Source organism: Polyodon spathula, chromosome 17, assembly GCF_017654505.1.
Source record: "Polyodon spathula isolate WHYD16114869_AA chromosome 17, ASM1765450v1, whole genome shotgun sequence".
NCBI classification, from domain to species: domain Eukaryota; kingdom Metazoa; phylum Chordata; class Actinopteri; order Acipenseriformes; family Polyodontidae; genus Polyodon; species Polyodon spathula.
In genome coordinates this window covers 11,419,298-11,432,462 of record NC_054550.1, presented here as the reverse complement: position 1 = coordinate 11,432,462, position 13,165 = coordinate 11,419,298, and the positions used below count along the sequence as shown (strand labels likewise).

The 13,165-nt window shown below is 36.0% G+C and overlaps 2 protein-coding genes across 2 annotated transcripts; both read left to right on the top strand.

Moving 5' to 3' along the window:
* The first annotated feature begins 1,739 nt into the window (after positions 1 to 1,739).
* LOC121330034 (PHD and RING finger domain-containing protein 1-like) lies at positions 1,740 to 5,503 on the top strand. Its single transcript, XM_041276262.1, has 3 exons — positions 1,740 to 2,212; positions 2,567 to 5,026; positions 5,239 to 5,503. Exons 1-3 carry the CDS (start codon positions 2,146 to 2,148, stop codon positions 5,484 to 5,486), a joined length of 2,775 nt encoding a protein of 924 aa, XP_041132196.1. The 5' UTR covers positions 1,740 to 2,145; the 3' UTR covers positions 5,487 to 5,503.
* A 2,718-nt stretch (positions 5,504 to 8,221) lies between these two features.
* LOC121330036 (PHD and RING finger domain-containing protein 1-like) lies at positions 8,222 to 12,835 on the top strand. Its single transcript, XM_041276264.1, has 3 exons — positions 8,222 to 9,379; positions 11,367 to 11,495; positions 11,907 to 12,835. Exons 1-3 carry the CDS (start codon positions 9,170 to 9,172, stop codon positions 12,060 to 12,062), a joined length of 495 nt encoding a protein of 164 aa, XP_041132198.1. The 5' UTR covers positions 8,222 to 9,169; the 3' UTR covers positions 12,063 to 12,835.
* The last annotated feature ends 330 nt before the right edge of the window (positions 12,836 to 13,165 follow it).

Here is a 13,165-nt window from a genome sequence, read left to right as displayed (position 1 = left end):
CAAAATTACGTTGTTCACCCTGTTACATTTTTTATTTATTTTATTTATTTAATTTATTTTTAAATTTTTTTTACATTTACATTTTTCCAAAGATGTGGCTGGGTGATGCACGAGAAAAATATTTTTGTATTTGGAAATAGCTCATGCAAATTTGTTGAATCTTTTTTTCATTTTTCTAACATTCCACATTTGATTAAAAAAAAAAAAAAAAAAAAAAAAAAAAAGCCCAAGCCCCCTCCGTCTGAACCAGCGGACAGAGAAGGACGGCAGGTGCATGTCCAGCCTGAGGTGATTTTCTCTTTGGTAACTTCCATGAAATTCCGGTGTGTGCATATATATATATACGAGCACACACATGATTTTGGTCAAAAACATTTTAATAGTAAGCAGCAAAAATGTCTATTCTCAATAATTTAAACATGGAATCGTGCTTTAACTGTGTTACAATAAGCTATTAGTGAGATTTCTTTCATACCCATTAAATAATACATTTTTCATTCTTTTTGAAAGTATTTCATCGCTCGTTTAATTCTAGTACATTTCTGAATCACTCGGAGTGAAGAATTTCACTGCTTGAAATAGGAAAACTAACTATACAAGTTAAGCATTTGATTGTGAGATAAGTGTCTGATACTTGACCGGCATTTCAAAACTGACTGATAGCTTTCAACACTGTCTTATGACAGCAGTATATAATTGCACATCAAAATAAATCGCAAGACAAATGCATAATAGTTTCTGATACAGTATGTCAACACATACAAATTATATATATATATATATATATATATATATATATATATATATATATATATATATATATATTTTTTTTTCTCTTTCGCTGTATTATTTGTACCTAATATATAAATATCCGCATTGATTACAAATTTAAAATAACAATTCTGGTGAAAGTTTGTCACGTCTTTGTAAACTGGGAATTAAAATTAACACCTATTATTAAATAATAGATAATATGTCATATTAAAAACTGTTATTACATTTTAATCACAAATATAATTGCACATAAAAATAAGTCGTAAATTATTTCTGTTTGTCATAACCGATTGTAACAAAGTGCCCGCCCCTGTGTATATTATCTGTTATGTGTTGCGTGTGGTGTGTTTAATGTTGGTGTATAGACATTGGTACACGGGATATAAACGGGTCTGTGTAACACGAGTGTTTAAAAATGTATATGTGTATTTAGGCACGAGGATTGCACAGCACTTCACGTGCAAGTAAAATGTAGTAATATGTGAGCACGGGGAATTGCACTTTATTAATTCACGTGCTGGGATTCAAGTGAATAATTAATTGGTAATTGAATCCCAGCACAATAGTATATATAGATGCACGTTGGCACATACTGGTGGTTGGGTGTTCGGTGAGCGAAGAACGGGATTGGAGACGGAGGAAATTAGTAGTAGTAGTCTGTTTTCGTTTGTCTATTTATTTTGGCGTAGAGTGCCGTGTCCTGTGTTTTTCGTGTTTGTGTAAACCTTTTATTTTGTATTAAACCGGCGCCAACAGGCGTCTTCATCATTTCATTTCATCCGTCCTGTGTTTTGTGTATTGCCTTACCTTTCCTGGTTCTGACGCCGCCCACTTCGGCCGTCTCTGTGACACCGATATACAAAATAACGCATGTATTGTATGTATTTCTCTTTTGCTAATGCTTGCAAATATATTGCAAGTAAATGTACTAGGAAAACCTATAATATAATAATTGTAAAATAATTTACTAGACACATTGGAAACATCGCAGTAAGTCTGTCCTGAATAAAAGTACACAGACAGAAAGTCGACAGCTTGTTTGCCTTTAAGCTCTAAGATTCCTGCATGCATAGAAAGGCTCAAAAAGGCAAATGCTAACTTATTTCCCGTGACACCTGCATTAATCACACACAGGTGGACTTCCTACATACATATAAGCCCTTCTTCTTATTAGTGTGATTATACAGTAACACTGTTCAGAATGCTTGTAACATTGTAACAAGAGCATGTAGTTGTCAGCTCTTGATGTAGCCCCTGTAATTGATTGTTTCTTTGGCACCTAGGGGAGGGGTAAGTATCCCAGAAGCTGAGGCAGTTGCAGAGGCAGCCCCAGTAACCGACCTATTAGGAAGTATCCTGTCAGGACAGAGCATGCTACTGATGGATAGTTCTGATGTTTTGATCAACAGAGATGGATCTTTGAAAGCCAAAAATCCTGGTAATGTGGAACTTTTTGTTGTTGCATTTGTTTCATAGTTCCTTAAATGAAATTTAGGAATAATGCAGCAATTTTTGTGTGTATAGTATCTGGATTTGTTCTTTTTTATATAATAACACTAATTGGGGCATGCAGTTTTTATTTGACTCTTTATGTAAAAATAAGCTAAGCATTTAAATAAACTATCCATTTAAGGCTTGGGTTTTTGGTAATCTGAACTATGGTAAGAGTCTACACTTCTAAGTCCTACTTTAGTAAATAATAAAATGCTCTGTGGTAAAGCCATCATTATTTTGGCTTTAACACTAAGGATATTTACTACGCTTACTAAATAGTGTTCCTTTTTGTTTACAGTTGTTACATCTTTAACTACATCTTTAAACAGAAATAGTTCTCGAGATGGAGAGACATCAATAGAAATTTACAGTGGACATTCATCTCTCTCAGGAACAAGTGCCTTTAGCTCCAGAGGAGAAACTCAGATGCTAGACCTTGATGTCAATTCAGGATCATCTACGTCTAGCTTATTTGGCTCTATTGGTGCTTCTGGCTGTCACTCCTTACCATCAACACCAAAACCATCTTCCCAGCCAGAACATTTGTTCAGTTCAAGGCCAACCAAGTCAGTAACTGTATATGTTAGGCCAAAGACTTCAGTGACTCCAAGACCTAATATGTCACACAGCATTGCAGATTCTCATGGTACTGCTTTAAAAACAGGAGGGAACAGTATAAAAAATGCTAGTGCATTAAGAGCAATGTCCACTATGCAATCTTCTTCAAAGAACACAAATGGTAACTCTGAATTGCATTCAAAAAGTAGCGCCGGTGCCATCAGAAGGAATCCTCTAAAACCTGTTTGGTTTGATGTGTCTGAACTTCCTAGAATACCAAAGATTAAAAGAGACAATGCTAGAGACTCACAGCCAAGTGATAGTAAAAATAACGGCATACCTGATTCGTGCATGAACAGATTGATGGGTAATAGAGATTGTGATAAGACAGCAGACCAAGGATCATTAAGAGGTGATCAGAGTAAAAGTGAGACCAATGAAAGACAAAGACATGGTCCTGGAGGATCCACATCTACCACTTTCGGTGGCTATGCAGGGTCAGTGTCTTACAGTTCCCAGGGAAGTACAGGTTCTTCAACTGTGAGCTTTAGGATAAATACAAGTGGAAATTTGTGGCATTATAGGAGACATGCTAACACTGGTGCTTTCAGTAACCCTTTAAAATATGCAGATGACTCCCAACAAAACTCTAGTAAAGAAAAATGTAATTTATTCCCTTCACATTCAGAGAAAAAAGAAAAATATATAAAAAATGAAATGTATGATCCTTTTCAGCCCACTTGCTCTGATTCTAGTTCTTCTGGTAGCATCTGTGATATATTTCAGAGCCCTTCCTCAGAAAGTGAAACAATCAGCCGTGGTGTTCAAGGCTCAATATCTCAGGAGGAAGAATTACAAATTGCAAGCTCATTAGCTTCCAGACACATTGGTAATGTTGAAGAACTTCAAGTTAAAGATAAGGATTTGGAAGGAGGATCAGATTTAGAGGAACATGATGTATTACCTTGCACTGATGCTTCTATGTCATCTGGAGATGGTGTAAAAAAGGAACATGTCTGTCTGGGGTCAAGTAATGACCCTTTACCAGTTGGAGGTAAGGGTGATACAAGTGACAAAGCCAATTCGACAGATGATGATCCATTTAGTAAAATGTCAAGTACAGTACATCAAAAGGAAGCACATTCGCACTCACAATCCAGCTCAACATCAAGTTCTAGAAGTGAAAAAAACAACAGGAAGAACCCTGTCTGTGAAGAACGAAAGTCTAGTGCAACTTCAAGGTTGGGCTTGCAATCTGATCATAGCAGGAGTTCTTCATCCGGGGTCTCTGAGAAATGGAAGAAGAGGAGGCATTCTTGCTCCAGCAGTCCTGAAAGAGTAGAAAAGAAAAAGCCTATGCATGGAAGAAGCTATGAAAGATATAATAGTAAAGAGAGGGGGTCAAGATTAAAGGACAGAAAACAAAGGAGATCCAGGTCAAGATCAAGGTCTAGGGAGAGAAAGAATGGGAGGTCAAGGTCACAATCCTCACCAAGATCTAAAGTGCAAGGAAGGTCAAGATCAAAAGAGAGAATGCAGAGGTCTAGATCACGATCCATAGAAAAGAAATGTGCAGACAGTGGAGATTTGTTGCTGTTTGTACAGAGGAAGGGAGAGAGAAGCTTGCAAAAGGCAAGCAAGTCTTCTGCATTGCCTTCCACCCAAAAAGTTGGGACATCTTTGAGGGTGGTTGTGAAGGATGCACCAGACATCTCAAAATCTGCACCCCAAATCACGGAAAGTTGCATTAAAGATAGTGTTGGTCTAGAGTCAGAGGTTAAATCTGAGCTTGTGTGGTCTGAGGAAACTATTTTATGTGAGAACCAGGTCTCAGATAAAATAAATGTTGATATTGTTTGCACTCACACTGTAACTAAAGACAAAACTAGTGAGTTAAAAATAGGTAGTGTAACCCAAGAAGCTTTCCAAAAACTGGAATCCTTTGGGAAAGTAAAGATTGAAGAAATAAAGTTGGAAGGCGATGTCCTCAATATCCTTGATTTCATAAAAAGTAATGTACCAAAAATGACAAATTCCAGTGTAAGATCAGAGGAACCGGAGTTGAAAGTGAAGCAGGAAGCAGTCAAGCCTGAGTCAGAACCATCTGCAGTGGTTGCTGGCTCCAAATCCGAGGATCTTGTCAAGAGAGTGACCTGGAATCTGCAAGAAGTGGATCAGTCATCATCTGAAAAGACTGCAAGTAAGTTTAAAATGATGGGGATATATATTATCGATAATACACAATCTATTAAATATGTATTGCTGTGTACTACTTGGTTTTGCAGCTATTGATTCTCTGTTCTTACAGCTGCTGTTAACTGTTTTTCCAAATCAAACGCAGTAGAGTTAAGCATTTATTTTTCTAGTATTATCATGTGAAGGGAAAGCAACTCCTTTCTTTTATTCTTCTAGAAATTCCGCTCTATAAAATGCAAAGAAGAAGCAAGGAAGGCACCTGGAAGGTACCGGATCCCAGCCAGGCGCAGTTAAATGAACCTCCTACATCCAGTTACATGGTTCCTCAACCAATGTTTTCCAGTGTTGATCCTTCACAGGTTGGTGCCTGCACCCAGATTTGTTCAAAAGCATCGTGGATTATCTCAACTCATCTTATTTGTAACTGCCCTGTAACCATGTCCATATATACCTTCTGTTTATAAAATGTTTCATTGACATTGATTTTTAATTGCGAATTGCAATGTCTCATTAAAATATTTTCTATATGCATTTTACATATTAATTTTGCTGCTCTTCTTTTTGTTTTTGCCTTTTTCTTTTTTTTAACTGTGATTCAAGTGAAGCTCATATATCCTGTCACAAAACTACAAGTTTGATATGCCCAATATTCTCCCAGTGTGGTTTATTGTTATTGGGTGTTGGATCTTGAAAGCAACTTAGTGTTATGGCAACAAAACAAAAAATCTTCAACCAAATCGAAGTAAAAATCAGATCTGGAAAATAAATTAATCAACAGAAAAGTGGTTTCTCAAAACGTCGTTCTGCTAATGAGAACTAGGAAAAGGTTTATAGTAGGGATGGGCATGTGTATATGTTTGAGTAATCGATTAGAAAATTTTTAATCGTTTAGAAAATTACTTATCGTGTAATTGCAATAAATATAAATGTCTGAACAGACCCATTAGCCATTCTAAGCTTGCTGCTGCAGCCCAATATATTAGTATAAAACAAATAATGACCCTTTACCAGATGGATGTAAGAGTGATGCCACAAGTATGCCAGTTCGACAGATGATGAGATATTTAGTAAACTCTCAAGGAAAGTACATCAAAAGGAAGCCCATTCGCTCTCATGATCCAGCTCAACATCAAGTACTAGAAGTGAAAAGAAATTTAAGAATAGGAAGAGGCCTGTCTGTGAAGAACAAAAGTCTAGTGCAGCTTCAAGATTGGGCTTGAACCAAAGTTTTAAATCTAGGGACAGAAAGAATTCTAAAGACTGTTCCAGATCTAGTAGTTCAGAGGCCACAAAGAAAGAATTGACCAAGGGCAAAAATAACATGAAGACAAAACATTCCAGATCAAGGTCATGAGCTAGAAGGAGATCTAGGTACCGTTCAGCAAGTTCTTCATGAGGAACAAAAAAAAAAAAAAAAAACAGGCCTTCTTAAAAGTGCAAGGTGATAGCAGTACTGTAGCTGTGGGTAACTGAGGTGGTTGGAATGCCACATTGCATGTATTAAAATTATATGTATTATATTTATTTATATTAATTAATATAAGAGATGACAAAATAGTTAGTTTACAAAAAAAGAGATATCATACATTGCGGTATTGCCAACAGCCACGGTATCATTATTCATACTTGCACCGCTGTGGTTAATATTAATAAACAAGCCAATACCGTATGGACCATAAATGACATTGCAGCCAATAAACTTTTAAAACCACGTCACACTTGTTGTGAAAAGTATTTGCAAAATACATGCGTATATTTTAAATATTCCCCGAAACAATTTAGATGAGGAAACCCGCAGTTTTTGTGCCATATAATTCAGTACGCTACAAAAATAATAACATCATAAATTAGTGTACTCACTAGTAATCCTGAATTTGAATTCTTCCTGTACATTGCTGACTTTTGTCACTTGGGAAATGCGTTAAGAAACATTTTTATTACTTCTTGGTTTAAATTACACACATCTGCACGGTAAGTGAAATTAAATGGTGAACGTACACAACTACTACGTTTAGCTGAATCGATTGTTTTTCAACTTATGTTAACATTCCTGCCGGATACTCCTTATTCTCTATTTTTTCCTGTGCAGCTTTAGCCCCCGAGCAACCACTGACTCAGCCACTATGGTTTATTTATATAATATCACCAGAACTATTTTCATTTGGGCTGTAGCATGCTGCATTTATCCATATTTTTTAGCAAAAGCATTGCTTAACTTATTGATAGACAGTAGGCTGATGTAGGCTCAAAATGACTAACTCAATGTAAGCTTTTGGTATTCACAAGCTACAGTGTGTGACTCCTGCTGTTGAAACACTACTTCAGAAGTAGTCTATAAGAAACCAGTTTCTAGTCGGATCACGCCTTCTAGTCTTCAGAAGATGCAGGACAAGTTAACTAAACCGCATATCGCATTGACTTCAGTTGTATCACGGGGGAGTACAGTGTCATATTTAGCAGTTTATATGGCTGGTTTTGGCTAACACTGTAATATTGATTGATGCGATTGATACAAAATATAATAGTGTAATAATTTAGTAAAGTACATGTGTATACGATTATTAAAATATACAGAACTGCCCATCCCCAGTTTATAGTGATCCTTTACATGGAGTGTGCTTTAGTGCCGATGACCTTTTTGTTTTTTTTCGTTTTTTTTGGATAAAAAGTATTAAACATGTGTTTGTAACAAACTGTGTTATAGCATAGCCATGGTTATTTTCATAAATGGGACTTAATTGAATAAAGGTAGTTTGTTTCCATTTGAAGTGTGATAGATTTGCTGTTTGTGGCATTGACGGATAGTGTTTGAGGAAAGTTATCTATAACAACTGGCTTCTGATTAGGTGTAATTCTATTCAAGGACTTATAGGGGCAGAAGCACGTATGTTTTGGTGTTTGGTTATACGTGAGAAATCTGTGGGTGAGAGTTATTCAAGGACAAAAAAACATGTGACTGAAACTTGACTGCAGCAAGCTGTGATTTATAGATACGTGAAAGTCTAGGTTGAAGCAGCAGTAATATAGAATGTTGATTGCTTGAAAGTTACATTTCATTGCTGTATCAGTGTAACTGTGCATTCATGCACTGTCAGACGTTTTTTTCTTTTTTATCTGTTAACAGTAAACACACATTAAATCCCTCTTCAGCTATCCCCCTAGCGCAATTCCGCTTGTCCTTGCTTGTTTCTGGTGTCACTCACATGCAAAATTAGATATTTTGATTTGTATAATGCCGACACTGAACTGTCTTGTCTGCCTGAGGCATAAATGTCCTTTCACAGCAAGCGCTTTACATTGAAGTGAGCTTAACATATTTTAGAATAAATGTACGTCTTTGTGGAGGTCATGTAGTGTAAAATGTGCACCATCTTAATGTACTAACAATAGAGACATTCAGCTTGTAATTGATTGTTTCTGAGTAGTCTATAACACTAAACTAAAAAAAAAAAAAAAAAAAAAAAAAAGAAAAATAAAAACAAACCAGAGTTGAAAGGTCACAGCACAGAGGCAGGCACCTCTACAGTGTCCAAGAAATGTTTTTCAGAAAAATAGAAGACAAAAAAAATTATAAAAACAGAGAAACCTCTCGTTTTATCTACAGTTTGCAAAAATATGTGCACCCAGTCAGAAGTATTTCTTAGCATTTATTTTCAACAGACTAGGGTGGGACCAGGGGAATGAATGTTATAAAGATACAGCAGAGTACCCTGTATTGTGCAACAAAAGTTGCAAGTAATAAAGTGTAAGTATTAATCATTATTGTATAAAGCAATATTATATATTCTGTTTATTCAGCCGATAATCATGATTATTGTGAAAATTTACAGCCTAAAATCGATAACAGAAAATTGCATTTGTCCAGCACTACTGTATGTGAATATTGCAAGCAGGATTAATTACGTGTACATAAACAACAGCTATTTTTATTTGTATTTAAATGGTAAAAACATGATTACTGTTCTATATAACATTTGTTACAGCCCTACTATCTTCTAAGTTAATGCTTATGAAAACTAATTGTACTCCTAATATTCTGTTATTTAAATCAAATCAAAAACAGTCAGTGTCTTCATGTACTTAGTCACACCCCTATTGTGTTGTATCTTATTTCTCTTATTTTCCATCACAGGATTGTTCCCAAACCATGCTCCTGGCCTCTATAGTTACTCCAGATTCATCCTCCTGTGCCCCAATCAGCCCTTCCCATGTTAGTTCTATTGCTGGACAGACCTTCCCACCAGAACTGAATGTACAAGCTGGTGTGTTAGAGCTTGGATTGCAAACACCAGCAGGAAAAGAGGAAGCGAACTTTAGCAAAAGCAGACATGCAGCCGACAAGACAAATAATGAAGAAGTAAGATCAGCTGGGAATTCAGCTGTACTGACTTTTAATGATTTCCATCAAAAACAAAACATAATTACATCCGTTACTGACAAGGGAACATTGACAGGATGTTGTTTTCTTCTTTTGAAATAAGGTCTTTCTTCACACGGGGTGAATGACCTCTTGCCCAGTCTAAAATTAAGAGCCATACATATAAAGAGCCCATATACTTTATTAGAAACACCCCTCAGTATGTGGTTGGTTCACCTTTCAACCAGATTAAAAAGTTGCAGAGAGATAGATTCCATATCCATCGTGGCAGGGATGCTTGCATTTGTGGGCTTTAATAAATGTTATGCTACAGCTCATCCCACAGCTGCTCAGTTTGACAGATTTGTGAGTTCTTGTTTATGTTCAAACCACTCATGAACAGTTGAATAGTTTGAAACAAACTGTCATAAGAATTCTCCAGCAGGGGCCTGCCAGGGGCACTTCTAGCATTTAGCAGACTTATATCTAGTTAGCATCCTTCTATCAGTTTCACATTTTATAGGTATCAGTAACTTTAGAAGGACCTGCTAAATATGTAGTGGCTTTTCATAGAGTCTCACAAAGCACTGTGAAATGTTCTGCTGCTGTTAAATTCTAAACCTAGAAGCCCATTGGAGGTCTTCTAGTGGCTACCGGAGAGTCGATGAATCTGAATAAATACCATATTTCAGTGACTGTGACAGCAAACCTGTAATCGTGATTTCCCGACAGAAATTTCCTAAGAAAAGAAAAATAAGAATATCTAGGGACAGAACAAATCTGCAAGATTAAATATAACGATAATGAAATTGAAACAGTGCTACTCGAAATGTAATGCTAGAATTATGTGACATTTTGAGAAGAGATCTTGAATACCAGACAATGAGAAGCCACGTTGTACTAACCGAAATTTAAGTGTCTGTAGCTTTGGCATTTTATGCACCTGGTGAATTTCAAAGAAATGTTGGTGATTTACATTTTATTAGTAAGGCAATGGCATCACAAATTATTTCCTGTGTTTCTTGCCAAGAGACCAATTCTTAGTCCTAGTGTCTAACTAAGTTTGGAGGAGCCCTCCGTTATTACCTACAACATGTCTGAGCTGGTTGTTGCCGTAACTACAATATTTGTATTGACGTTCCTTTTGAAGAATATGATGTTAGGTTGTCCATAGAAAATGAAGACGAGTGTTTTATTGCTGGAGAACAAAAGATGGAGTAAAAACAAGACAGGAATCAATTTAAAGTTTCAAATCAAAGTTAATGCAAAAATAATAACGTGTGCTCTCTCTTTATCTACACTTTAAATATAACCAATGCTTGTATGTATCCTTAATGTAGTTTGAAATGCATGCTATTTATATACCGTGCCGTGTGTATATGTTTGCATTATTTCAAACAAGACATGTCAGTATGAGTTGTATTTGCTAGATTTTTTAAGTCATATTAAACTTTGCTTGTTTTGTTAAATATTTAAATAAACTCACACACAGTTAAAATACATGACACCCTTTTCAACTGAGCATTTCATGAACAGTCACCACTAGATTTTGGAATAGTTATAGTTTCTAAAATGTTTTTTTTTTTTTTTTCCGTTCAGAGAAGTGTACTTATCAACATGTATTGATTTAAATGTTCCACATGTGAGTACAGTTACCATGGTAATTATCATTGCATCACCTACTGCAGAATCATCCTAGCGAGCTGGACAATAGAAGAGCTTCTAGACAACCAAGTAAACAAAAATTTCATCTAGTGCCCTCTTCGGTGTACTGGTTAATACCTGTATAAAAATTTGGACGAGGTAGCATCTCCTGGTTGCTAATACACGTAGATGTTTCCTAACTGATTGATTTTTGTTCAGTTGCTTTTTATTTGAAAATGTGCAGCATGCACTGGATGTAAAGGATATGTAAAATTGGACCTGAAACAAAGCTGTTGTTTCTTGTTAAAATTATTTGACGAATGTACATTTTCCTTCATTTCAGTACATGAAGAAACTTCACATGCAGGAGAGGGCAGTGGAGGAAGTTAAACTTGCAATAAAACCCTTTTACCAGAAAAGGGACATCACCAAAGAGGAATACAAGGAAATTCTGCGAAAAGCTGTCCAGAAGGTAATGATGTTGTCTAAGCTAGCCCTGAAAATACTACATTGTTTAAAGAATATCCATAAATATAAGTTCCTATTATGCCACTTTATTAAGTAATGTAAGCTTAATTCCTATGATAGTACTGTATGCATTTTGTTAGTGTTACACATTATACATATGTTTGCAGCTTCTTGTTTTCGTCATTAATGTAGGAAAAGTAGCTATTTACAGTCATCAGGGATATAAATACCAATATTTGTAATGTAGTTAAAGCAGTGCTGACCGGAACAGATTTGACTTCTCTGTTTCCCTACAAATAACTCTTTAAGTCCAGCAGATTCTGGAGAAAACTTTATTTAGGAAAGCAATCTACAGGTTTCATGAAACAATATGCAAGCTGAATTACTTTGTATTTGTTTTGTTTGTTGTGCTTAGGTTTGTCACAGCAAAAGTGGAGAAATCAACCCTGTCAAAGTTTCAAATTTAGTCAAGGCATATGTTGACAAGTACAAGCATGCAAGAAAACACAACAAGGAGTCTGTGGGATCAAGTTACCAAACTGAAACAAACCACGAAGCACTGGACTCTTGAAGGCCAGTTCCACTCCAAAGGAAGCAGTTTTTAAAATGTTATTAACACAGACGTTTATGGACATTCGTGTTCTGTTCTACTAACATTAAAGATGAAGGGCACTGAAAATGCGTTTTAATGTCTGAAACAGGACTTACTATTTTTTACCCCTATTTAACACATGTATTTTCAGAGATTACACCAGGGTAGTAAAAACGTGAAAAGCATGTTCAAGGTCTGTCAGCCTTACCAGGGTGCATTTGTACTGTAGTTTTTGCTTGTTTTTCTGAATCTGATTGTGATGTTCACAACAGCATTAGGTCATTGAAGAGTAGCAGTAATTAGTGTCCTCCCTAATAGCAGAAGCTGTTAATGCTCTAAATTAAATTAAATGGAACAGAACCCAATTTGTAATAACCAAGCCGTGACATACATCTGTCTTGAGTCGAGCCCATATTGTGCCACCACTTGTCAAGATTGTCTCTTGGTGCTATTTTCCAGTCTATTTTTTTTACTGAAGGGGATAGATTTTTCATGGTTGAATATTCTTTAAAAGATCATATCTGGATGTTAATTCTTGTATAATACAGGAATGTATAAATAATCTACTCTGTCCAGAGTGACTCCTCTATTAAAAGCATGGCTATTTGGAATGAACAGTAAGCGCAAGCGTATTTTTAATCACCGATCTTGGCTGGGAGCACTGCACAGGGTGGAAAAAAAGGTGTATGTACTTGTGTGTATTTTGTGTTGTGTGTTAATGTTGGTGTATAGTCATTGGTACACAGGATATAAACGGGTCTGTGTAACACAAGTGTTTAAAATGTATATTTATATTTAGGCACGAGGATTGCACAGCACTTCACGTGCAAGTAAAACGTAATAATATGTGAGCACGGGGAATTGCACTTTATTAATTCACGTGCAGTTGTACCGCGACTCCAATTGAATGATTGATTAGCAATCGAGTCACGGTATAGCTGCATAAAAGCTACATGTTTTCACCCACTCGGGGTTGTGTGTTCGGTGAGTGGAGAACGGGATTGGAGACGGAGGTAATAATTGTGATAATAATAATAATAATAATAATAATAATAATAATAATAATAATAATAATAATAAAT

What these genes read in the sequence shown, in the direction of transcription:
- LOC121330034 (XM_041276262.1), top strand. Translation starts at nt 2,146, where the DNA reads ATGCTACTGATGGATAGTTCTGATGTTTTGATCAACAGAGATGGATCT. An exon ending in TTTGAAAGCCAAAAATCCTG is followed by an intron (nt 2,213 to 2,566) that starts GTAATGTGGAAC and finishes TTTTGTTTACAG; the next exon opens with TTGTTACATCTTTAACTACA. An exon ending in ATCATCTGAAAAGACTGCAA is followed by an intron (nt 5,027 to 5,238) that starts GTAAGTTTAAAA and finishes TTATTCTTCTAG; the next exon opens with AAATTCCGCTCTATAAAATG.
- LOC121330036 (XM_041276264.1), top strand. Translation starts at nt 9,170, where the DNA reads ATGCTCCTGGCCTCTATAGTTACTCCAGATTCATCCTCCTGTGCCCCA. An exon ending in ACAAGACAAATAATGAAGAA is followed by an intron (nt 9,380 to 11,366) that starts GTAAGATCAGCT and finishes CCTTCATTTCAG; the next exon opens with TACATGAAGAAACTTCACAT. An exon ending in TGCGAAAAGCTGTCCAGAAG is followed by an intron (nt 11,496 to 11,906) that starts GTAATGATGTTG and finishes TGTTGTGCTTAG; the next exon opens with GTTTGTCACAGCAAAAGTGG.